Genomic DNA, 25,671 nt, shown 5'->3' with positions numbered 1-25,671 from the left:
ATAGAGCAGCTTGCTCCAAGCCCCTGTGTCCAACCTGGCCTTGAGCACTGCCAGGGATGGGGCAGCCACAGCTTCTCTGGGCACCCTGTGCCAGCGCCTCAGCACCCTCACAGGGAAGAGCTTCTGCCTAAGAGCTCATCTCAGTCTCCCCTCTGGCAGGTTAAAGCCATTCCCCTTGGCCTGTCCCTACATCCCTTGTCCCAAGCCCCTCTCCAGCTTTCCTGCAGCCCCTTCAGGCACTGGAGCTGCTCTCAGGTCTCCCCTTCAGGAGCCTTCTCTTCTCCAGGCTGACCCAGCCCAGCTCTCTCAGCCTGGCTCCAGAGCAGAGCTGCTCCAGCCCTTGCAGCATCTCCATGACCTCCTCTGGCCTCGCTCCAACAGCTCCACGTCCCTCTTGTGCTGCTGCCCCAGAGCTGGATCAGGGCTGCAGGGGGATCTCCCCAGAACGCAGCAGAGGGGCAGGATCCCCTCCATGAGCTGTGCTCACGCTCTGGGGATCAGCCCAGGACACGGGGAATCCTACAGGTGGGACTGAATGACTCTTAAAAAGCCCTGCTCTATGTCAGAGGGCAGAGATTCCCTTCCTTGTACAAAGGGATCACCGCTGGTTATAGCTCCTGCTGCTCAGCCCACCAGGGTCTGACTTACAAGGAATGCAGCAGTTTGCAAAGCCCCAGTGCAGGCACAGATCTCTGCAGACACGCTGCAGAGATTCCTGGGCCTTCCAGCCTCGAGCAGCCCCTTGCACACCCCTTTGGTGCCTGTCACGGCTCACAGGAGATGCCTGGCAACAAGGCTGCGGGTGCCGGGGCATGGTGCTTGTAGGGAAAACAGCCCTGAAGGAGGCACAAGCGGGGCATGTGGCTCACGGGGCGAGGTCAAGAGCAGCTGCAGGCGAAGGGGGAGCAGAGCCATTTCCCAGCTCCCCAACCTGCCCCCAGGGCTCCTGCTGGAGCCAGCGTCTGAAGCACGGAGATTGGGAGCACAAGGTCCCCACCCCGGGTGCAGCTGCTCTTGACCTCGCCCCGTGAGCACCATTAGGTTGTGCCTCCTTCAGGGCTGTTCTCCCTACTGCCTGCCCCGGCGCCCGCAGCCTCGGCACAGGCAGGAGCCGTGACAGGCACCAAAGGGGTGTGCAAGGCCCGGCTCGAGGCTGGAAGGCTCCAGGAAGGCTCCGCTCCGGGCTGGGGAGCAGCAAAGGCCGGGTTGCCACTGACTCATGTCCTGAAGGTCTCCAGTGTGGGTCCTCTGGGGTCTGAGAGGGCCCAGGCATTGCCTTGGGAGGAGCAGCGGGATCTTTCTCTCCTCTACTTGCCCGCTTTTATGCGCTCTGGAGGAGCTTCATCATCAGCCCTGTCAGGTAGGGCTGAATAAGGAGCGTGAGCACAGGCCAGGGAGGGGATCCTGCCCCTCTGCTGTGCTCTGGGGAGATCCCCCTGCAGCCCTGATCCAGCTCTGGGGCAGCAGCACAAGAGGGACGTGGAGCTGTTGGAGCGAGGCCAGAGGAGGCCATGGAGATGCTGCGAGGGCTGGAGCAGCTCTGCTCTGGAGCCAGGCTGAGAGAGCTGGGCTGGGGCAGCCTGGAGAAGAGAAGGCTCCTGAAGGGGAGACCTGAGAGCAGCTCCAGTGCCTGAAGGGGCTGCAGGAAAGCTGGAGAGGGGCTTGGGACAAGGGATGTAGGGACAGGCCAAGGGGAATGGCTTTAACCTGCCAGAGGGGAGACTGAGATGAGCTCTTAGGCAGAAGCTGGGAGTTGAAGGCCTGTTGAGATGTCGGCCCAGACCCTGCTTGCCGGAATCATTGAACTACCAAGGCCACGGTAGACCCTGGACCCAATGAAGCCAAGCGGGGGGCAGGAGATCCGCTGTGGTCAGAGGTGATCGGTGTGCTCCAAACCAGGGGAGGTGGTGAAGCCCGGCCGGGGCAGAGCCGGCAGCGTGCGAGTGATGGGGCTTCGCTCCCAGGGCAGTCCCGGCGCGGAGCCGGCGGTTGCACAAGTGCAGATGTGGGGGGAGAGGCTGCTGGGGCTCTGCCAGGGCCGCTCCATGGCCCCGGGGCTGGTGCTGAGCCCCGCGGTGTCCGCCTGGGGCCCGAGCGCAGCAGGGTCAATGTCTGTGGTTGCAGGCAGCCCTGCGTGCAGCTGCCGGCCCTCGAATCCCTGTTTCTGGGGCAGGCTCAGCTCTAGGTCCTGTTCTTCCTCTCCTGCGCATCCCTCTGATGGTCAGGGAGGGAGCATCAACCTCCGTGTTTCCCCCTTCCCAGCGGGCTGGGGGAGCCCCGGAGGGGCCGTTCCTCGCTGCTTCCCCCCTCGCAGCCACGGGGCTGGCTGAGGTGGGCTCTGACTCCTGCCTGGGGAGTTTCCACCCTCCAAACCGCTCCCAGCCCTTGCATCTTGTCCTCGTTTCCAGACACAGCTGCGCTCCAGGGCCAGGGGAGGACCCTTGTACAAGGCAGGGCTTTGCCGGCTGCTTGGGGCTTCTCAGTGTAGTCCAGCAGGGAAGGGACAGGAGGTGGAAGAGGATCCGTAACCGGGGGCCTCGGGGATGGCTGAGGTTTGGAGCAGCAGAGGCTTGGCTGCAAAGCACCCATCCCGGGGTTAGGCTGCAGGCAGAGGGTCTCTCCTGGGGAGCAGACCCTGTGCACTCGCTGGCAAGGGCCATACTGCTGCTCCTCCATGAGGCCGATATGTGAGCTGGGTGTGTTCCTGTGGCTCCCAACTCTGCTCTCATAAAGAAATCCATTTCCTCCCCAGTCTTCGAGCTGTTGGGTGTTCCTTGCTTTTGGGAGGTGCTTTAAAGCTGACTGCCAGAGCCGTGGGCTTACGAAGAGCAGAAGCTGGCTGCACGATGCTGAGCTCAGGTCTTCCTCCTGTTGTCCTGTTGCTCGCTGTGCTGGAGCTGAGCTCTGATGCTGGAGCATCGCTGAGCGATGAGGAAAAGAAGATCATCTTGGATGGGCATAATAAATATCGCTCCCAGGTCTCTCCTCCTGCCATGGACATGCTGAAGATGGTAAGTGGCTTTTAGTGCAGGGGAATGTCAGGGTTTGAGTAGTGCAAGCCTCGGTCTTAATGCTTGTAGGGATTGCGGTTCCCTTTAGGGGAGAAGAGCAATTCTTGTGTAGGGTTACAGCCAAGTGTCAATGCCTCTAAAGAGATCAGTTTCTGCTCACCTATAGAGATGTTTATGATCACTTCTGGAAGTTCCTAAGTGTGATCTGGGCGCCCTGATGCTCTGTGTGAGTGCGATGCAGCTCCCTCTGTGAGTGCCTGCTGGAGCTCGATGCGATGGGGAGGATTGAGGAGGATGTCCTGTGGATGCTGTGCGGGCATCACCTGCTGCCTTTCATTGGCCTTTATCTGTAGGAGGAAGCATCAACTTCAAACATGACAAAACCATGACGGCCACCTCATTCAGCTGTTTGGGTTTTCCATTGTGCTCCGAACCCCTGCCATGACTTGTGTGTGGCTCTTGGAGGTGAGGGATCCCCCGTCTGCTTGGAAAACTGAATCAGGTGCCCACCATCACGTGTGGTTGCAGTGGGAGCAAACCCGAGCTCTCAAGCTGGTGCTTTTTGTCTCACTCACCCCCTTGATTTGATCAACATCTGGCTGTGGTGTTCTCTAGCACGTGAGGGGTTTTGTCACTGTTTGCAGAGCAGTGAGAGGAGGAGGATGCTGTTGGTCACACCGAGCTGTGCAGCGTGCCTGCAGCAGAGCCCCCAGCAGTTGTCCAGGCTGAATGAAACCTTTGTGGGCTGGTAAATGGGAGCTTACTGAGCAAATGAAGCAAAAAGCCATGTGCAGGTACAGGAGATGTGACGAGCGGCTTCACACTCAAAGGGCACAGAGCCTAAACCCTAAGGATCATGGTCCCACAGACACCCACCAGAGCAAGGCACAGGAGACTCAGAGTGTGAGGGCTTTGGAGCCTGAGGGAAACGACCTCTGCAGGTCCTTAAGTCAGCAGCAGCTCTGAACCAGGGACTGCTGCTCCCGGCTGAAGCTGCCGTTGAGGATCGCGTGCTCCGAGATGCTCCTTCCCTCTCTCCTTGCTTTGTTCCTGCTTCAACACAGCGAGCCCGCTCCCAGCCTGGAGCGGGGGCTGGTTTGTGAGCACAGCACGCGTGGAGCTCGCAGCGGCCCCGGCACCTCCTTGGCAGAGGCTTCCCAGGAGAGCTCCATCCTCGCTTTCCTCAGGCTCTCTTTGCCTCCCAGCTCCCGCTGCCGTGGCACCGTGCCCGGCTGAGCTCACCCCCTGCTTCCATGGGGACACTGCTCCGGGGGCCGTGGAAACGGTGATGGGGGGGTCCAGAGCCTGAAGCCAATCTTGTTTTGAACGAGGCAAACCCTGCAGGGGGGAGTCCCTGTTCACAGACCCAGCTCCGTGCCAGGGGCGTGCGCTCCCAAATGGGGTTTCTGCCACCGCTCTCAGCCTGCCTTGGGGCCATGGGGGGAGCTCAGTCACCATCCGTGCCCCCTTACAGATGCCTTGGTGCTTCCTTCCCCTCTAGTCCCTATCCCGTGGACACCCTGACGGTGACATGCCCTGCACCAGGGCCATGCCCTGATCCCTCTCGGACATATCCCTGGCTCCCAGTGGGGAGGTCCCCCCTTAGGATCCCCTGTTTGCTGGCCTGCCTTCCCAGCAGAGCTGCTGTCTCCATCAGATGGTGTAAGGACGGTCCAAACAGCTGCGGCTGTGTGCATCCCTGGGAGGAAACCTCTCCTCCTCCTCCTGCACATCTCTGTGGCCGGTGGGCTCAGCTGGCGAGGGGGCTCCTGGCAGCGTTCGGCCATCCACATCTCTGATCCAAGCAGACAGATGATGTTGCCCAGGAATGTGTGCTCGCAGGCTCAGTGCTGTGTCCTGCTCCCTCCCATCCCCACTCTGGTCAAAGAGGGGTGGCCCCAGGTTCCCCTCCTGCATGACCCGGGGTGAGTTTCCTCCCTTCTGCTGTCCAGTGTCACGGTTCCTCTGTGCTAAGCTGAGCATGCTCCATGATGATGATGTTAGAAGCTGGTGCAGGGCCTGGAGCACAAGTGTGATGGGGAAGGGCTGAGGGACCTGGGGGGTTCAGGCTGGAGAAGAGAAGGCTCAGGGGGAACCTGATGGCTGCCTACAAGTGCCTGAGAGGAGGATGGAGCCAGGAGGGGCTGGGCTCTGCTCCCAAGGAACAAGGGATGGGACAAGAGGAAACGGCCTCAAGCTGCCCCAGGGCAGGTTTAGATGGAGCTGGGGAACAATTCCTGCCCCAGAGGGTGCTCAGGCATTGGAACAGGCTGCCCAGGGCAGGGCTGCAGTCACCGTCCCTGCAAGTGTTCACACAGCGTGGAGACGAGGCCTCAGTGCCATGGGTTAGGGGTGGCCTTGGCAGTGCTGGGAATGGTTGGACTGGATGGGATTAAAGGGCTTTTCCGAGCTGGTTCATTCCATGATTCCATATGCTCTGGGCAAGGCTGTCACAGTCATGCTGCTGCCCTGGCCTCGTGTTTAACCCAGGAGCTAACGTTTGGAGAGCTGACGTTCTCATGAACGGGGAAATCGGGGTCCTTGGTGCGAACCCTGGCTCACGCTGAGAGCCCCGCGTCCCTCTCTGCGCGCTGACACCGAGCTCCTTTCAGAGCTGGGACACGGAGCTGGAGGCCTTTGCTCAGGCCTATGCAGAGAAGTGCATCTGGGACCACAACAAGGAGAGGGGCCGCCGGGGGGAAAACCTCTTCGCTATGGCCCCAGTCCTGGACCTGGAATTCGCTGTGGAAGACTGGAACGGGGAGGAGAAATACTACAACTTGTCAGCTTCCACGTGTGTCTCCGGGCAGATGTGCGGCCACTACACCCAGGTACCGGGCTGCAGGGTGGAGGGATGGGGCTGTTGGGCTCCCAAAGTCTTTAGAGAGGGATGGGGAACCAGGGAGGAATCACAATGGTACAAAGGAACCTGGGCACGGTCCATGAGCAGCCTTTCAGAGAAGACCTTTGCTTAAACAAGCTCTGCAGCAATTTTTGGGTTACCCAGACCTGGGCACCAGCTGGTCTTGGGCAGAGATACGAGGTTTCAGCCCTAGATAGGAGGAAGGAGGAGCAGAGATGGTGGTGCTAAGTATGAGTATGGATGAAGAGAGTGTTCCAGGACCAAAGTAGAGATGGTGATGCTCTACCTGGCTAGACAATACAGTAGGAAAGCTGTGGCACTTGGATATACAACCTGCAGCCCCAGGTTGGTCCAGACAAGGGCAAGAGAGAGGATCCTGAATGCTAAAGTAATGTGGGGATGTGGGGCACACACTAGGGGATGAGGAGGACATTGGTGCAGTGATAGAGCAGTGCCAAGGGACAGGTCACCAACAGGGCACCATTTTAAACTGAAACAGGGGAAGTTCAGGTTGGATCTAAGGCAGAAGCTCTTCCCTGTGAGGGTGCTGAGGCGCTGGCACAGGGTGCCCAGAGAAGCTGTGGCTGCCCCATCCCTGGCAGTGTTCAAGGGCAGGTTGGACACAGGGGCTTGGAGCAAGCTGCTCTATGGAAGGGGTCCCTGCCCGTGGCAGGGGTTGGAGCTGGAGGAGCTTTAAGTTCCTTCAAGCCAAACCAGTCCATGTTTCTATGGCTCTATCTGCCTCCACCCAACCACCTCACCTTCAGCCCTGTCTTCCTCAGGTGGTCTGGGCCAGCACGCACCAGATCGGCTGTGGAGCAAAGTTCTGTGACAAGATCGATGGAATCGAAGCTGAGGGCATGCACCTGCTCGTCTGCAACTATTACCCCCCGTAAGTCCCACTCCTCCCGTGGCTGGTGCGCCGCAGTGGGGTGTCTGTGCAGGAGATGTCCTTCCTTCAGCCCTCGCAGCAGGGCAGGGTTTGGCCTTGCTCAGGAGCAAAGGCAAAGCGATTCCCAGACAGGTCTCTGTTACCTTGGGTCGGTCACCAAGGCAGGAAGGGTTTTCTGGTGATCCCTGCCCATGACTGCCGCCGCTGAGGTGTGGGTCAGCTCCTGGCACACACCTGGGGGGGCACCTTTACCCCAAAGAGCTCCCCGGGGCTGATGCCGCGGTAGCTGAGGCGCAAACAGCAGCTCCCTGGGCTGTGCCTTGCTCTTCCCCGCCGGCAGCAGAGGCCACCTTGGATGGAGAAGCCCATTTGCAGCATCAGAAACGGTTGGACATGGGAGGAGAGGTGGGTGCCTGCTTGCGAAGCCCTGGGACCAGCCTTGGGGACCACTTGCTTGGAGCTGATGACACCAACAAGAGCAGTTGGTGCCTGCAGGACTTTAGGGGTCTTGAGCAGACGGGAGACAAAGTGAGGTCTCCAAATGCCCATCTCCTGCCCTGTTCTAGGGGTGGTGAAGGATCTGCTCCCTGAAGCTGGCTCCATGGCTGCAGCAGCCTTGGTGCAAAGCTGTTGAGCAAACGGCACTGACGGTGTGGCAGGAGACCAAGACTTGGCTTTCACGTTGTTAGCGTCGAGACAAACCCATAACCACTGGGATGGTTATATGAGGTGCTTTATTGAGGCGCCGGGAACCAGGGGCACGCACCCAAATCTGGTTCCGATTCCCATCACATCGCGTTCGCAATTTATACGCTAAAAATTTCGTAACTAATACATATTCAACAGAGATTACATCACTGACTAATACATATGCATCAAAGATTGCTACATCAATCTATTACGACATCAGCCTCTTCTGCGCTTGCGCCGCCCCCTCTGGTGGTCGTCCTGATGAAGTAAGGAGTCTTCCTCAGATGAAGTAAGGAGTCTTCCTCAGGACCTTTTCCTTACTTGGATATATCCCAACCCTTGTGTGGACGCTAGCATTTTCTTATCAGCTTCTGGTATGCTCTTCTGGCTACTTTATGCATAGGTTCCATTTAGGTATAGTCTCCAGTACATACCTTTCTAAATCCACCCATACACATATCATTGCAACACTGGTTACAGAACTAACGTGATACAAAATTGCAAAGTTACAACATTTTCTAATATACAAAACCTCACTATTGATTTATAAATTTCTCAAACATAATCATTTCTACTATTTTATATTATTGTTTTATTGTAAAAACTTCACCTCCTCTAACAACGTTAGTCCTGAGTTTTGCCTTGGCTGGGATATTCCGTTTGGACCAGACCCCTCCTCTGGGATGGGTGTTTCCCCCTCTCCTCACACTTCTTTTTCCTGGCAGGGGTAATATGAAAGGCCGAAAGCCCTACATGGAAGGACCCTCATGTTCACAGTGTCCCGAGGGCAGAGTCTGCGTCAACTCCTTGTGTGGTAGGTGAAGAGAAGCGGCGCGTGTGGGACTGGGACCCCTGCGTTGGGGTCCAAGCTCGGAACGCTGCTGGAGCTATTGGGAAGCCCTGGACCAGCAGTTCCAGGGCTGGACCGTGAGACACGAGGTGTGCTGGCAGGCTCCATGAGGAGGGTGGGACGAGGACTTGGAGCCCCCTTAGGCTGCAGCCTTTGGCCCGTGAGGATGCCCCTTGAGGAGCAGGAAGCGGTGGGAGGGGGATGAGAGGTCTCCAGGCTGGGAGCCCAGAGGCGGGACAGCCCCATTGAGCAGAGAGGGCTCGGCTGCTGCTTCAGCCCCCTGGGTCCTGCTGGCCCTGCTCAGCACAGGGCTCTGCTGAGGGGAGGCCACAGCAGCCCTAACCCTGCACTTCTCGTCTCTTACCAGAGCCCACTGTAGAAGAGACCACTCCAGCCCCTGTGACAGCAAAGGCAAGGCCCTCCACCCCAACCACTTCCATGCCAAAACCCACAGCCACAGCCAGACCAGCACCCACCACACCAGTACCCACTGCAACCACAGCCAGACCAGCACCCACCACAGCCAGACCAGCACCCACCACACCAGTACCCACTGCAACCACAGCCAGACCAGCACCCACCACAGCCAGACCAGCACCCACCACACCAGTACCCACTGCAACCACAGCCAGACCAGCACCCACCACAGCCAGACCAGCACCCACCACAGCTAAACCAGCACCCACAACACCAGTACCCACTGCAACTACAGCCAGACCAGCACCCACTACAGCCAAACCAGCACCCACCACAGCCAGACCAGCACCCACAACACCAGTACCCACTGCAACCACAGCCAGACCAGCACCCACCACAGCCAGACCAGCACCCACAACACCAGTACCCACTGCAACCACAGCCAGACCAGCACCCACCACAGCCAGACCAGCACCCACAACACCAGTACCCACTGCAACCACAGCCAGACCAGCACCCACCACAGCCAGACCAGCACCCACCACAGCCAGACCAGCACCCACCACAGCCAAACCAGCACCCACAACACCAGTACCCACTGCAACCACAGCCAGACCAGCACCCACCACAGCCAAACCAGCACCCACCACAGCCAAACCAGCACCCACCACAGCCAAACCAGCACCCACAACACCAGTACCCACTGCAACCACAGCCAGACCAGCACCCACCACAGCCAGACCAGCACCCACAACACCAGTACCCACTGCAACCACAGCCAGACCAGCACCCACCACAGCCAAACCAGCACCCACAACACCAGTACCCACTGCAACCACAGCCAGACCAGCACCCACCACAGCCAGACCAGCACCCACCACAGCCAGACCAGCACCCACCACAGCCAAACCAGCACCCACCACAGCCAAACCAGCACCCACAACACCAGTACCCACTGCAACCACAGCCAGACCAGCACCCACCACAGCCAAACCAGCACCCACAACACCAGTACCCACTGCAACCACAGCCAGACCAGCACCCACCACAGCCAGACCAGCACCCACAACACCAGTACCCACTGCAACCACAGCCAGACCAGCACCCACCACAGCCAGACCAGCACCCACCACAGCCAGACCAGCACCTACCACAGCCAGACCAGCACCCACCACAGCCAGACCAGCACCCACAACACCAGTACCCACTGCAACCACAGCCAGACCAGCACCCACCACAGCCAGACCAGCACCCACCACAGCCAGACCAGCACACACAACACCAGTACCCACTACAACCACAGGCAGACCAGCACCCATAACACCAGTACCCAGTATAACCACAGCCAAACCAGCACCCACAACACCAGCACCAACTACAGTCAAACCAGCACCCACATCAATGCCCACCACAGCCAAACCAGCACACACAACACCAGTGCCTACCACAGCCAAACCAGCACCCATAACACCAGCACCAACTACAGCCAAACCAGCACCCACATCAATGCCCACCACAGCCAAACCAGCACCCACATCAGTGCCCACCACAGCCAAACCAGCACTCACAACATCAGTGCCCACTACAGACAAAACAGCACCCACAACATCAGTGCCCACCACAGCCAAACCAGCACCCACAACATCAGTGCCCACCACAGCCAAACCAGCACTCACAACACCAGCACCCAGTACAACCACAGCCAAACCAGCACCCACCACACCAGTGCCCACCACAGCCAAGTCAAGACCCACAACCACACTTGCAATCACCACCACGTTCCCAACCACAGCCCAGCCCAGCCCCACACCGCTCACACCCATCACAACAGCCAAGCCAAAACCTGCCACCACACAACCAACGCCAACCCCAGGCAAGCCAAAACCCATGACACCAGCAACCACCACAGCCATGGCCATGCCAAAGCCCACCATGCCAGCACCCAGCACCACTACTACCAAGCCAAAGGCCACCATGCTAACATCCACCACACCAAACCCCACCACAACTGTGACCAAGCCAGCACTCACCACAACCAACGATGCAGCCAAGCCAGCACCCACCACACCAACACCTACCACTACTACAGCCAAGCCAATACCTGCTGCTACAACATCACCAAAGCCCAAACTCACCACCACAACACCAGCTTCTACCACAACAGCAAAGGTGCAGCCAAAACCTACCACAACCACAAAGCCAGAACGCACTGAAACAGAAAGACCCACTCCTACTGGGGCAACTGGGCTATCTCTTTCCTTGGAGCCCACAACAGACTTAGATTATGAAGTGTCTCCAGAAGCAGAGGTAGACACTGGAGAGCCTGTTAGCCCCTTAACTACAGAGGATCCAGCCTTGTTAGAAAGCATGGGCACAGCCTTCAGCCCCAAATCAGTCCCAGAAACAAATCAAGGTCTCAAAGAGGATGGGAAGGAGAAATCGGCCTTTTCCAGCCCACCTCCATCCCTCAACCAAATAGTTCCAGAGATCAAGTTAGGCTTCAACAAAGCTGAGCTCATAACCCCCTCAAAGCCAGTGCTCTTCAGCCCTGAAGAACCCACCTTCTTGCGCTTAACTTCATCTGCCAAAGACCAAAAAGGGCAGAGCCCTGCTTTCCAGAACTCCCTCTCAGGTAAGGTGATGGTGGAGTCTGTCCTGGCATGGACCCTCAGACGTTCCGTGATCCCCAAGCAGCATGGAGAATGCTTGGGAGGAACCAGGTCCTCTGGATCCTCCCCTTGTGCGTGGCACCAACTCTTCCCCACTCTCCTCTAACACTGAAAGGAGCTGGATGGATGTCTCCTCCACGCAGCGCGGTTTTGTCTGCAGCCTGCTCCCCACTAACCCACCAACCGCCTCACTGGGTGGCTGCACTGCTGCCTCGCATCTCGCCCTGCCTTGGTGCACGTCACCGATGGACCTGCATGAGAGGGAGCTCCTTTTTCTGCCCGCACCTTCCCCTCTAACTCCTCCTTTTCTCCTCTCCCGCCAGCAGGAGCCCTGGGCACCGAAGAACTGGAGACAAACTCGGACCAGGCAAGCGTGGATCAGCCCACGGCTGGAGCCCCCAGTACCTGCATGGGGCTTTCGCTCTTCCTCCTGCCCAGTGTCATCCTGGTGGGCCTTCTGCTTTGAATGGTCTTCCTCAGCTGCCCCTGCACCGGTCACCAAGGCTTTCTTCAGCACTGGTTGTTCCACAACCCTCGCAGGCTTGGGAGACGCCACAGACAATACAGGTTGACACGCTCTCTTCTTATGCTGCCTTATCTGCTCCAGCCCCAGGGAGCCAAGGGCAGCTGGCAGTCCCATAGGAACCTGGTCCCCTTCCTGAGGAGACCCAAGGGCAGGAGGGTGTCTGCCATAGTGCTGGGGACCTTGGATGCTTCTCCTTTCCTCTCAGCCAGCCTGGACTTCTGGTCCGTTTCCAAATGGAATGTGATGAGCTCTCCCACCACCCGTGTGGCTGGCCGGCCCCGCCGCACCGTGTCCCCAGGGAAAGCACAATGACTTGGAAACCGAGTGGCACTGAGACATGGGCATTGGTGTTTGTCTGTAGGTGAGACGTGGTGGTTGGGTTTGTCAGGATAAGTTTCCAGCGGAAGCACTCCTTGCTCCTCCTGATGTGTCTGTCTCAGTTCTGGAGAAGTTTCATCTCTTCCCTTCTTCTCCAAAAAGAGTGGCTTCTTTTTTCCACAGGAGAGGATTTCTGTTTCCTTCCTGGTTCTGGTACAGTTATGGCCAGTGCTACCCAAATGTTCTCCTTTCTCCTCCTCACACCTCTGCAGCCTTCGCCTCCTTCCTCTCTTCTGCTCTCTGCTGCATGTACCCATTCCACAGTCATGGAATCATGGAACCCCAGCCTGGTTTGTGTTGAAGGGACCTTAAAGCTCCTCCAGCTCCAACCCTGCCACGGGCAGGGACCCTTTCCACTAGAGCAGCTTGCTCCAAGCCCCTGTGTCCAACCTGGCCTTGAACACTGCCAGGGATGGGGCAGCCACAGCTTCTCTGGGCACCCTGTGCCAGCGCCTCAGCACCCTCACAGGGAAGAGCTTCTGCCTCAGAGCTCATCTCAGTCTCCCCTCTGGCAGGTTAAAGCCATTCCCCTTGGCCTGTCCCTACAGGCCCTTGTCCCAAGCCCCTCTCCAGCGTTCCTGCAGCCCCTTTAGGCACTGGAGCTGCTCCTTCTCTTCTAGTCCAGTGCCTTGACCATTATACGCATGTGCCTGCACCTCTGTGCACGCACACAAGACAAACCTTCAGCACCAAAGAGTTGTTGCTGGCTCCTCATAGAGCTTTCTTCTGCATGGCTTCCTTCTGTGTGTAACTTAAGTGTATTTGAATTCAGATACAGATCCTGGTTGCCGTATAACTTGTGTGTGATGGAACTGGGTCCAGGAGAAATAAAAGTCAGCATGTGTGCTGGTGAAAATTGGAGCTCGAGAGAGCCAAGGGGATGATGCTAGAGGTTACCAGTGGTTCCAGGACTTGCTGCAGGACCACTTTCACTGTCTGGGACACTGTGTTTAGGCCCCCCTTCATGTCTCTGTTCCCTTCACCTGAGGATTCCCAGGGAGTGTTGAATATGTGACAAGCTTTGAAGAGTGGTGGGAAGGGAATAGGAGACCCAGTCCCTTCTCTGGTCGCTGCATCCTTTGATTTCTTAAAAAGATGAGGTGTTGAATGAACTGAAAGCCAATATTTGTGTCCTCCACTCCACTGTTGTGTCCTGTGCATCCCCAGAGCATGCACTGAATAAACCCTGTGGTGAAAGGCTGTGAAGTGTCTCGCTGGGGGATCTGGAGGCTGGGGACCTGCTTATTCTATCACTGAAACACTCTCAATGGTGAGCTTGGCAGAATCACTCCTGGGATGCTGCAGGGGTTTGGGTTTGGTGTTGTGAAAGCACCCAGGAGCCAGTTTTTGCAAGGGTGAAACTTAAAGTTTTGAAGCCTGTGTAAAAGCAGCAGGAGGAGGAGGCTGGGGATGCTGTAGGGAATGTTCCCCGAGCACCCAGCTGAGGCCAAAGCAAAAACTGCCCCGCAGGAACCTGGGGGCAAGGAAAGCAAAAGGAAGAGAGCTCAGAGTTAAAAAATGGAAATCCAAGCTGGGGTTCTGTTTTCCCAGCCTCTCCCAGCCCCGAGCACAGTTTTTCATCTTTGCAGCAAGGACAGAAGTTAAATGCAAGCGTGTGGCCCCACTTTCCCTGTTCCTGCAGCGCTTTCACTGCAGAACATCCCCCAGCTGCGAGCAGCGCCCGGGGAAAGGGCCTGTAAGACTTCAGCTCGCCGCCCAGGAGCGATGCTGGCACCAGGCCTTTGCTTTTGGCTTTTCCCCATCCTTTCCCCCCGGCTTTCCCTGGCCAGGCTGCCCCGCAGCTCCTCATTTCCCTTCTCCATGCCGCCGTGCAGCCGGAGCCCAGCAGCACCAGCTTCCTTGCAGGAAAGCAGCTGCCTCCGGGGTTTCTTCAGGTCACGCTCGGTGCCAGCCCTGCGGAATGGGGACCGGCAGATGGCAGTGGGAGGGACACCGCTGAGAACTGGGCAGCTCGAACTCGCCGCGCAGAACCCTTCGGTGCTTCACTGAATCCCAAGCATCAGATGAAGTTAAGAAGCAGATGAGAAAGAGCCTCCTGCCCAGGTAGTGGGGCTGCTCTCGGCGCAGGCTGAGCTCCTGCTGTTGAGCTGCTTTCTGGGATAAAGAACCAGCCTTGGGTTAAGGATGGATGAGAGAAATAGAGCCCGAGCAGCTGGTGTTTGCCTGATGTGAGGGGTGAGGGTTCAGGCAGGGATGGAGCGCTGCAGGACCACAGCTGGTGAAGGAGAGCATAGCACCAACTCCCTGTGAGCAACAGAAAGAGCAGAAAAGCACTTCTCCTCCCAGCAAAGCCTGGGCATTTGGTCAACACCTGATCTTTTGCCAGTGCTGGATCCCCCCCCCTGCTGAGAGCCTTCGTGGGGCTGGGAGCAGCAGCGCTGCTGCGTCAGCACAACTCCATCGACAGGATGCCAGGATTTCAACGTTGCACCACGATTCCGGGGCTATGAGCTTTGTGAAAGCTGTTACCGTTTGGTTTCCATGAGGTTCCGATTTCTGGAGGCACGCGCTCGTGCAAGGACCTATTTATAGAGTTCCTTGTAACAGAAAATTCAGCCCCAGAAAGGAAATTCCCCTTTCCTCTTCCCCCTGCACACCCCAGCGGGGCTGAGCCCTGACAGCACAGGCATTTGGGGTGCTTTGGTTTAACCCTAAATTAAGGGGGGTTAGGGAGGGACGGAAGATGACTGCGTGGCGAGGGCAGGGTATGGTGTGATGCACAGGGGAGGACACAAAACATGCAAGGGAGACTCCTGTAGCATTCCCATTCCATTTTCTGGGGTTGGCATGAAGGATGTTCTGGTATTGGGGTGACCAAATAGAAAACTCCTCGGGGAAGGAGCCAATACCATAGCAAAGATGCTGCCAGATTCTGGCAGCCCCATGGCCACGTATGATGGGAGGAAGAGAGGGTGTTAACCATCAGCTGTGGCCATTTGGGTTAACAGCAGGGGATTTATGGTGTTTATAAGGCCTGGCTGCTGCATCAACTCCACCTACTTGGTTCTCCCGACCCCAGGGCCCTGTTTCCCAGCAGGGAGAGGGATACGCCTGGTGCTGGTTGAACGAGAGGAGGTTGCTTGACTTTGGATGCTGATGTTTCCCCTGAATATGGTGACTTGGAAGGGCTGGGGAAGCACATGCCCCATCCTGAGGGGTTTCAGCTGGGGCTGTGATGCTGGCTGCCAAATTCCCTTGGAGTGTTTGGGTTGAAAACCCTCTTGTACCTTCCTTTTGCTAGAAGAAGGCACATACCCCTGCTTGCCACTGTGGCTAGTGATGGCATTGCTGCCCCCCCTGAGCTGTGCTGTGGGACCCTGGGCAGTGAGTCTGGCTATCCCATATATCGACAGTTATAAGCCTGCTGAGCCTCCTCCTGGGCAGAGGCTGCCCTTTCCCATACAGTGGGAAGCTTTAGAGACACTAAATATTGCCTTGGCTGGTTTCTGAGCTCTAGCTGTGGCTTAGTTGGGACAAGATGATGGGCTGGTGGAGCCTGAAGTTCCCATGTTCTCCTGTTGCTGGTATCTCTTATGAGCATGCTTACAGCAAGGACTACCTAAGGCAGAGAGAAGCCCAGCCTGCAGCCCTTGAGCTGACTGGGGATGAGGAAGATTAGGCCTTCGCAACAGGATTTGGGTTGGCCCAGGAAAGCACCTACTGACAGCCAAAAATGAATGGTCTTAGCTGCTTGACCAACTCAATCTGCTCCACATCCTTATCGTGTCCCAGCTGTGGCTTCCCTTTCATGCTCAGGGTCTTGGTCAAACAGAGAATCTAGTCAGTGACACAGTCAGGAACCCTGGCCACCCCTCTCGAGGTCCCAGTTCACCAACCAAGCTCCCTTCAAGGCAGTCAGAAGATGCTGTTTAAAGAAGTCAAACCAAGTTCATTTGCAGAAGAGAATCTCTCCAGTAATATTTTATTCATGGCTTCCAGATAGCGCAGCTTCATCACTCGAGATTCCCTGCATGAGCATCAATGCAATGGAGGGGACTGAACTGATTTCACCTGGGACACACAGGATTGGTTCTTATAGAATCATAGCATGTTTTGGGTTGGAAGGGACCTTAAAACTCATGCAGTTCCAACCCCTCCCACGGGCAGGGACCCCTTCCACTAGAGCAGCTTGCTCCAAGCCCCTGTGTCCAACCTGCCCTTGAACACTGCCAGGGATGGGGCAGCCACAGCTTCTCTGGGCACCCTGTGCCAGCGCCTCAGCACCCTCACAGGGAAGAGCTTCTGCCTTATATCCAACCTGAAGTTCCCCGGTTTGAGTTTAAACGCATTCCCCCTTGTTAAACACGAAGTGGATATGCTCTGTTCCCATGCTTCTGGTGCTATTTTGGTCCCTTCCAAGCGATTTGTGGGTAGGAGCCCTGCCCCTTAGCAAGCAGCTAGAGGATAATAATGCATCTGAGAGGACCAGGCTGTAGTTTTGCACAGCACGTCACCAGGACTGTTGAAGAGCCAGATTTATGGAGCGAGGGCTGCATTCCTTCACCACTAGACACTGCGGCATCCCCACCCACCAGCTGCTGCCCAGCCTGAGCAAGTCCCATCCCAGCCTCACCACAGCTACACCCTATCCCAGGAAGCAGAGGAGCCTTAACCAAGCTGCTTCATTTCTGGGGAGCCCCACGGCCCAAGCAGTCAGGTCTGGGTCTCCCTGTGCGTTTGCTCAGGGTGAAATTGGAGGGCTCCAGTTTCTTTTTGCAGGTCTCTTCCTCCCACATCATCTGAGAAGGTGGCCTCTGCTTGCCCTCGCTCCCTGATGTCTCGGATCTCTCCCGTCTCCATGGCAGTGAGATGGCAGTGATAATGGCCTGAGGTGGCCTTCAGTCTTGAGGAACTGATGCAGCCCTGATCGTGTTACAGCTCGATCCTACTTGCTCTTGCATCTAGCAGAGGGTTAGTCCCATCTGCTCCTAAGAAAGAGAAGAAATAACAATTCCCTGCCCCTGGTCAAGTGCCAGAGCTCTGGAGCAGGCTGTCTGCTCATGTCTGTTGGCATATGACAGTACTACCTGCCTGGGAGAACCCAAAAGGATTAGGACTTGCTCCCTTTGGCTTACATCTCTTCCTTACCTGTCTCCCCTCTAGGACAGGCTGTTAGTCTGAACCAGTGGCTTATCCTATGTAAGTACACAGGAGCCCTAGTCTCCTCACCAGGGTCTGTGTATTAGTGTTAGGTTGATATGGATTATCAAACCAGAAACAACCACCCTCTAACTCTATACCATGGCAAAGATGGGAACTTGTCCAAACCAGAATGCGTTTCCTGAGTGGGACCAACCAGCCAAATTGGATCAGCTCTCAAGGCTTTGAGTCTACAGGATAAGCACCCTCTTGGATCTAGTTTTTAACCCAGGCTTCAGAATTGGGTGCTCAGATCTATCCTCTTTGTACCAAAGCACCCACTCCCCTTCACACTTGAGGATAGACCAGAAAAGAACAGCACATTTAAACCATTTACAGCTTGAGCCCATCTCCTGCAAAAAAGAACAGTACTGAACACCAGAAGCTGATGCACCAGCTCAATTCATTGTTTCTCTTGCACCCATGAAACAGATTGATTTTATGCAGGAGGGTGGCTCCATAGGCATAGCTGAGGCATGGAGCAGTCCCTGGAAGAACACAGTCCTGGGTGCTGTAAGAGAAGAGCCACCGAGCTGTTCGACAATGCTGTGCTGTGTTTTGGGACCCTCAACAGAGAGAAGTGATGCCTCAGGACCAACGTGGCTGAGCCAGTCCTCCAGAGGTTTTGCTGCTCTTTAAGGAAGGCAATAGACTGTATAGTTATCACCTGAAATGGGATAAAATCCCTCCCACCAAACTATACAACCTACTACCTCACCTCCACAGAGCAGTACAGAGGTCTTGGCTGATGCACGCCGTATCACTGGCTTTGCATTACTCGCACCACCTGCCTCCACGCCTGGTGTAGATGAGAACTGAAGACCTGACTGTCTCCTTAGGAAAGACAGTAGATTGTATAGTTAGCTCAAAGGGAGGACCGGACTCCACAACTATTCAATCTACTACCTCAGCCTCAAGGACAGCTTGGGACCATGGCACTCTAAGGCAGTGAGATGATCCTGATTCAGGTGTTGGCTACTCCGAAGCTCCTGTGAAGAGAAACGTGAAAATCCATCAGACTTCGTGATGTTAGGGAAAGGATTCTCATACCCAGCTTGTCCTGGAGCTCCCTTTCCTTCTTTAAACCTTCTTCAGTCCGCTTGGGCTATCCTTTATCCTTGGCAATAACAAACTTTATGCACCCAAGGGCTTACGGAAGCGGCAGCCCTCCCCTTGGAACCCAGGGCCATACCTGCAGATAGCAGAGCTCTCCTGGAACTGCAGTCATGCCAAGTAACATACAGCCAGGCTGACCTCACCTCTTGAACACACACCGTATCTAGAACAAACCTGCCAGCCCAGATAAGAGAATCCATCCATTTAGCTGCCATGCACTCCAGGGAATTGAGCAGATTAGAAATAACTGACTACAAGGAAGCTTTTAGGCTGCAGATGTAATGGTATCGAGCACATCAAGGCAGATCTCATTTCCTAAACAAATGAGTGCAACATGCAGGCTTGGTGTCCCTTTAATGCTACAGCACAGCCAGGCGGTATTAGCATGGATCTGAGACAGACCGGCTAACCCCTGAGCCCTTGGCTCACCTTCTGAGACTTTCTCATTCTCTGTACGTCCAAACACAGAAGCAAGGTACTAAGCTGGTAGTTTAAAAAGGTTCTTTTGCCATGAGAAATCATTCCCTTGGAGATGAAAGAAAGCCATAATGAAAAGGGAGCCACACGCAGCACATCAAGCGGGCTGTGTGTGCAGCACAATGGAGCCCCAAAGGAGGACTTTCCCCAGGTCTCAGCAGGAGGTGGCCCCAGGCTCTGCTGAGTGCTGTGGTGGGACAGGCAGGCGCTAAGGCAGAAGTCCCCAAGGAGACAGAGGCCGCCTGGTGCTTTGTGCTTCCCCAGCTAACAGCAACAGCCTGAGTAAGTGACATTCCCCAAGGTTTGGTGAGCTGTGGCAGCTGAGATCCTCGAGGTGACAGTTCCGGATGGCAGGGGTAGGAGGATATCTGTGCAGCGAGGTTTGGAAAGTGCCCCTGTTCCTTTGCAGGGCTCTCTGAAGTCCTTCTCACTGCTGTTCAACACGGTCCAGGTAATTCTCTTAATTTCCTTTGACAAACCCAGCCTTCACAAGGGGTAACCTACTGTGCCAGGCCATCTGGCCCAGGCCTCTCCTAGTGTGACAGGGTACAAACAGCATCAGAAAATCAATGTTGCGGGACTGATTCCTACAGCATTTCAGTACCCAGCCCACCCACAGCGCCAAGTACCTTGCATCCCAAACAGCCTTCTGATGGGAAGTATTACTCTTCCTATTTTACTGGCATAAAAAATGATGCACAGAGGCTGTACATCCCTCTGTAGCACGTACAACACCAAGGATAGTCAGCCTAAAGGTCCATCCAGTGTGTCACAGACCACTCTGCCTCATCAGGGACAGAAGAATGAGTTTAGCCTGAAGTGTTTCAGCTTTCCAAGAATTAAGCCAGTGTCACAGGCATGAACCAGAAGGGACCATGGTGGCAAGAAAGCCTGTGATCGCTGCCATGGCAGAGGCCTGGGGATGTGGATGGTCTGGGTGATCACACTGGGTGATGCAGAAAATCATCATCTCCAAAGACACTTGTGGCACCTGACCTGGGGGAACAATTCTTCCTGATTGCCAGTCCAGTGGCTTATATTGTTTTAAACATATAAGCAAGATGTATAGGCCAGGTATAGGCCAGGCATCTAAAAGGTCACTCTTGCTACCATTGCAGAGAAGAGGTGTTTTTTAGGCCAACCTCAAACCGTGGGTGGGAAATTGCATTAAATAACTCCTAGTTCCCATAGGTCCAATTATACATGGAGAGGTGAAAAAAAAATCCCTTCTGACTTCTATCAGTAATCCTGAAAACAGGAGGTTTAATTAGAATAATTGTCTTAATGAGTAGAGGTTTGGGGAATACCCAGCTGCTGACTTTGCAATCCTGATCCTGCCAGGATCTGTGAAGAAAGGAGTCAAACAGGAGGATTTAGGAATACTACACGTGGTAAGGATCCCTGTGACCATCCTAGCCTTACCTTTGCTGTCATAGAATAGTTATGGGTTGGAAAGGACCTCAAGATCATCCAGTTCCAACCCCCCTGCCATGGGCAGGGACACCTCACACTAAAGCATGCCACGCAAGGCTTCGTCCAACCTGGCCTTGAACACTGCCAGGGATGGAGCATTCACAACTTCCCTGGGCAACCCATTCCAGTGCCTCACCACCCTAACAGGAAAGAATTTCCTCCTTAGATCCAATCTGTTTCAGTTTGAACCCGTTACCTCTTGTCCTGTCACTACAGTCCCTAATGAAGAGTCCCTCCCCAGCATCCCCATAGCATCCCTGTCACTCTTGTTCGTGCTAGGTGCTGTACCAATTGCAGTGACAGCAAGCCCCTCTCCTGATGGTTTGAGGTCTAAACCATCAAGACACAGGATGGGGAAAGGAAGAGAAGCAGAGAGGTGACCAAACCTATCTAAGATCATAAAGAAAGTCCATGGTAAAGCTGACGCTGGCTCCAGCCTTGGGAAGCCCTGCTCCAGTCTCTGGTCATAATGCCAGGGCAATGGTTTGCCCGGGCCAGCCTTGACCATGTTAGGACAGACTGATGTCCATGTCCCCCAGCTGTCTTTGATGGAGAGGTTAAGGATGATGTTCTGTTTCAATATCTGCAGGAGAACCACAGATCCTGGGAGAGACATCCTCACACACATTCTGGATAACAGCTCAATGATAAAACCCTGCTGGGGTTTCACAGAGACGCATTATGAATTAGTCATATACCCGTGCAACCATCAGATTTGTGCAAACTCCGTCTCTACAGAGATTCCCTGCACAAATCCCATGGCAATCACCAAGGAGAGCTGCATTCCAGCTCTGCCCTGCTTTCCAGACACAAAGCCTTCCCTTCTAGCCTATCTCTGCTGAAGCATTGGATTTACAAGCACCTGAATGTGATGCAGCTGAGGAAAATGCTGGGTAGAACAGCCAAGAGGGGCTGTAGGAGGCAGAAGCCTACACCCCAAAGCTTCTCACTGCCTTCCAAGTTATTTAAGCTCAGGTTTTGAAGATCTTCGGATACCTGACTGCTAAGAACTGGATGTGTTTGAAATCCACTGTTTTCTGGGTAGACCCTAAGGCAGTAGCACTGCCCTTTGCCCCTTCCAGATTCACACGAGTCCTTCAAACTTCACCAAATGGGATTTTTGTGAGAAAAACTGAAGTCTGCGAGGAACCTGAGGGTGGTCCCTGTGCTCAGTGTGCCACAGCACAGTCCTAGTGCACAGAGCCTCTTAGAGCGGTGAGGCACATTGGCAGGTAAAGGATGAGTATGTTTCTTCACAGCAAGATCCTCCAGGCTGGCAGAAAAGTCATTTCCAATGAGGTTTCAGACCCATTTTGGGGAGGAAAAGGTGATGTACAGCTGTCCTTCAGTGAGCAGGGGGGCTCGGGATGACAGCCCATGGACCCAAGTGATGTCCCCCAGAGTTCAAAGCATCTCCAGACCAGGGATGCCCGAGCACGGCCAAGTCTCTGCCTTTAGAACAGGGCTGCCTCGGAGAGGAGTTGGAAAGGCTCCGGAGCTTGGAGGAGCTGATCTGGTTTATTAAGGAGCACTGAATGAAGTGGAGGAGGAGGGGGAGGAGGCAACCATGAAACAGCAGTAGCTCCTTTAAAAAGCAGACACTGCTTTCAGCCTTTGTATAGCCGCGGCCCCGCGTGTCGGTGCCAAAACGTGCTGGGGACAGGCAGGGCTTCCCAGCAGGAAACCAGGGCCCTGAGCCGCCGAGAGGTTTTCCAGCCTCATGGAGCATGGGAGGACTGGGGCAGAACCAGCCCGGCCAAGGCGAAGCCTGCGTGGGCACAAAATGGCTGCCTGTCGGCCATTTTGTTTCCTCAGCTTAGCCTGTAGGGAGGCCGGCGGTGACTTCCCGTCCTCCCCTCGCCGCGTCGCCGGAGTGGGTAAATTCAAAGCAAACAGCCAAAAAAACCCACCCCAAACGGAACAAACCCCAAATAAATGAAACCAAAAAGGAGCGGGGAAGGTTTCCAACAGCTTTCCCAGCGGCGCCGCGGTGTGCGGCTGCACAGAGCGGCGCTCAGAGCCGCGCGGCTGCCGGCCGGCAGCCAGAAACCCGCTCACAGAAAACACACAAAGAGCCCCAAAACCCCATCCTGAGCACACCCCGCGCCGCGGGAAAGGCACCAAATGACATCTGCCAGCCTGGCCACGGGGACAAACCGCTTCGAACTCCTCACAGGCCGGCCAAGTGTCCTTCCAGACCCCGCATCCTGGGGTCGATATGGAAATATCACGATTCAAAAGAGGAAAGGGAAAGAGAAGTCAAAATGGTTAAAGTTCATTCCTGCAATAGCCTCGGCAATGCTTTTCCTCCGTGCTCTTTTCATGACGTAGGTAGTATTCCGTATCAACGTTGTCATAGCATTTAAGCATTTACTATAAAGCAATTAGCAAGTATCTTACTAAGTAGCCACTCATCTGTTCGGGGTTGTCTTGAGTCCTGTCAGATGTTTATAAACATCTGGATCGTCATTAGCGAATCTGGTATTATCATGTATAATACAGGCATTGGTAACCTGCTTGTTATGTGCCTTATCTTTTATTAACCCTTCCTAAATCCATTACAAAGGTGGCCACAAAGGTAGCATTTGTTTTTCTAAATGTTCATGTATGTTCCTTGTAAATTAACATAGAATTTACACTCCTGAAGGAAAAGAATTCCAAGGATTTTTGCCGTAAAGCGGGTGTTACTGCTATTTCATAATGTGATGTTCCTGAAATACTACAAAATATCCAAAAATACTAAAAATCAAGAGATGTAAGAGAAAAAAATTATCTTCCTGCTTTATTTGTACCTGCTCCATCCTCAATTCTGTACGTTACAAACCGAAAGAAAGAAGATCCTTGCCTGTAACCCTCTATAAAGCTCTTCCATGAATACTGTTTCCTGCGCGATGCTCAGCTCCGAAGTTGCCCACAAAAGGTGCAGTTAACGTCCACCCCTGCCGCAGCTTTGGACCCCAACCCTTGGATTTGCCATGCAAACCGCCCGCCCAGCGCCCACACATGCAGCCCTGGCTCCGGGGCCACCGTCGCCCATGCAATCCTGCACATTGTCAAGCTAAAGCAGACACGGAGGCAAATACCTTTCTGTGCGAGAAAAGCGATTTCACCTCTTTCTGCTCCCAGCTCCTCTCTGCAAGCGTCCGCTCCTCTCCCGATGGCTGGGCAGCCCCTCAGGGGAAGGCAGGACGATGGCTCCAACAGCGATGCCTGAGCAGAGCCCGATCCCACCCATGCCACTTGACTGAGATCCGAACGGCTGCGAGCGAAGAGACGTGGCCACTACCTCCAAGACATCCAGGCTACGGCAGGAAACGCAGATTCACTTGAAAGAACCAAAAAACAAATCACTTTTATTTGGCACATTCTGTGGTATTTTTGCCACGTTTCTGCGCAAAATTGTATGGTAACAGCACCAAGTTCCCTTAAACTTTTCGAGGCATGTTACTGTTGATGGCGTCTCTGTCGTGTGTCACACCTTAACGTGTGCAGGATACACAGGCTGGTGCAGTAAGCAGCTTGTGAACACAGTTCAGCTCCATCCCCGTGAGAAAAGCGAGGGCTTAAAAAAAAAAAAAAAAAAAGCCAGAAACAGCTCTTTCTTTTAACATTTAAATTAAGATTTTGTATTCCTGAGAGGAAAACTTTCGAGGCAAGAAGGCAGTAAACAAAAGAGAAATGCCTACAGAAAACCAAGCCGATCCTCCGGATCACATCAGTTAAATCCAGGTCGGGTATCAGAGTCACCAACAGCAAGAGGACACACAACAGGTTAAAACGTTACCGTCCGGCACTGACCAGCTCTAATCATACCAAGCCGATGTGTAAAGCCATCCGCCCGTCCAAAAGCAAATGAGACAACAGTGCTCTCTGGTACTTTATAAACACAGAAGAAAGGAGGGCTGTTTTATTGAGTATAGCGAACAAACCTTTCCGTCCGGCTATACCGTGCAGCCCTGCGACGCTGCAGGCACCGGGTAGCCGTTACGCTGCTAGTACAAAAGCTCAGTTTGGCAATTCCAGGCATTTTCAGTGCTCAACATACGCCAAAACTACCCACTCTCTGCCTCTGACTTTGGTCTCGTTCCAAAAGGTCCTTTTTTTTCTCTCTCTCGCTCTTTTTTTTCCCCTCTCTCACTACAGCCGGTGCCACGTAGAGACGGGAGAGTTGGGCTCCAAAAAAGAGCCAAGTCTCAGCGTCCTGGCTTCCCCCTTTCCAGACGGAAAACAAAATGGCCATGCAGCAGCCATTTTGTTTGCTGCGGGATGGGAGGGAGAAGGGAAGGGAGGGGAGGCGCAGGCCAGGCGGGAGCGCGTGGGAAGGACGAGGGGGGGAGAAGGGAGGGAGAGGGGAGGGCGTCGATTCGGCAGGAACCCAAAAGCCCGGCAGCGATGCCCGGGCGCGTCCTCCCTTCCACCCATGCGGAGGGATGGACACGGGGCCGCGTTCGCCGGCTCTCCCAGGCCGGCCGAGCTCGAGTTGTGCGGGCTGATGGGGGTACGGCTCCTTGCCCAGGCCTGGCTGGCACCTCCCTGCTGCCCGCTGGTGCTGCTGGGCGCCTGCAGAGCAGGGCTGGGGCTCTGCGAGAGCTCCCGATGGGAGCCAGGCAGGAGAGCGGAAGCCAACCGGGAACGTCAAACTCCTGAACTTCCCCGGGCAGGAAACGGTGTAAATAACACCCGCGGGGAGGGGGAGAGGAACCCGGAGCAGGCGAGGAGGCCTTGGGGACAGCGGCTTGGCAGCAGCATGGCCTCGGCAGCCTGGATCCCTCCGGCACCTGCGGTGAGGAGGGAGGGAGCAGTGATGGAGGTTGCCTCGCTGGCTCCATTCCGGACAAGCCTGTGTCAGAAACGGAGCCGCATGGCCGAGGCCTGTGCAGGGTCTGGGCTGCCCTGCGGCGATGCCTCTGCACTCCCAAGCGCACCAGGCAGCGGCAGGCTGTGCACCATGGAGGACGGGGCTCCAGGCTGCGCTCCCCTCCTGAGCTCCATGGCTTTCATCTTTCTGCCCTTCCACAAACCAACACCGCAATGACCCCTGCAGCCCACGGCTTGGGGGACCAGGGAAGCATCACTCGTCCCTCTTCCCCCTAAAGCACAGGGCTGAGCTCCGGGCTAGCAGCCTTCCTGAAGAAGCCAACAAGCTGCA

General features: G+C 55.2%; 1 protein-coding gene and 1 long non-coding RNA gene across 4 annotated transcripts; one reads left to right on the top strand and one right to left on the bottom strand.

The window, feature by feature from the left end:
- Positions 1-2,775: 2,775 nt before the first annotated feature.
- PI16 (peptidase inhibitor 16) lies at positions 2,776-13,496 on the top strand. 3 transcript variants are annotated; one of them, XM_062625632.1, is made up of 5 exons: positions 2,776-3,011; positions 5,624-5,842; positions 6,657-6,766; positions 8,182-8,270; positions 11,716-13,496. In XM_062625632.1, the coding sequence occupies exons 1-5, from the start codon at positions 2,847-2,849 to the stop codon at positions 11,856-11,858; spliced, it is 726 nt and encodes a 241-aa protein (XP_062481616.1). In that variant the 5' UTR covers positions 2,776-2,846; the 3' UTR covers positions 11,859-13,496. The 3 variants fall into 3 exon arrangements, with proteins under 3 accessions (XP_062481616.1, XP_062481615.1, XP_062481614.1); XM_062625631.1 differs by lacking the exons at positions 2,776-3,011; positions 5,624-5,842; positions 6,657-6,766; positions 8,182-8,270 and adding exons at positions 10,465-10,875; positions 10,906-11,355; XM_062625630.1 differs by lacking the exons at positions 2,776-3,011; positions 5,624-5,842; positions 6,657-6,766; positions 8,182-8,270 and adding an exon at positions 10,465-11,355 and having other exon boundaries at positions 11,719-13,496.
- A 2,709-nt stretch (positions 13,497-16,205) lies between these two features.
- On the bottom strand, positions 16,206-24,932 carry LOC134167219 (uncharacterized). Its single transcript, XR_009966139.1, has 2 exons — positions 23,606-24,932; positions 16,206-18,445 (listed from the first exon to the last, which is right to left on the bottom strand). It is a non-coding gene; the product is annotated as an uncharacterized LOC134167219 (long non-coding RNA).
- Positions 24,933-25,671: the final 739 nt, after the last annotated feature.

The sequence above is a fragment of the Pezoporus occidentalis genome, unplaced genomic scaffold, assembly GCF_034315485.1.
Source record: "Pezoporus occidentalis ecotype Australia unplaced genomic scaffold, CSIRO_AGI_Poc_V1 ctg280, whole genome shotgun sequence".
NCBI classification, from domain to species: domain Eukaryota; kingdom Metazoa; phylum Chordata; class Aves; order Psittaciformes; family Psittacidae; genus Pezoporus; species Pezoporus occidentalis.
This window is presented reverse-complemented; position numbering and strand designations above follow the sequence as displayed.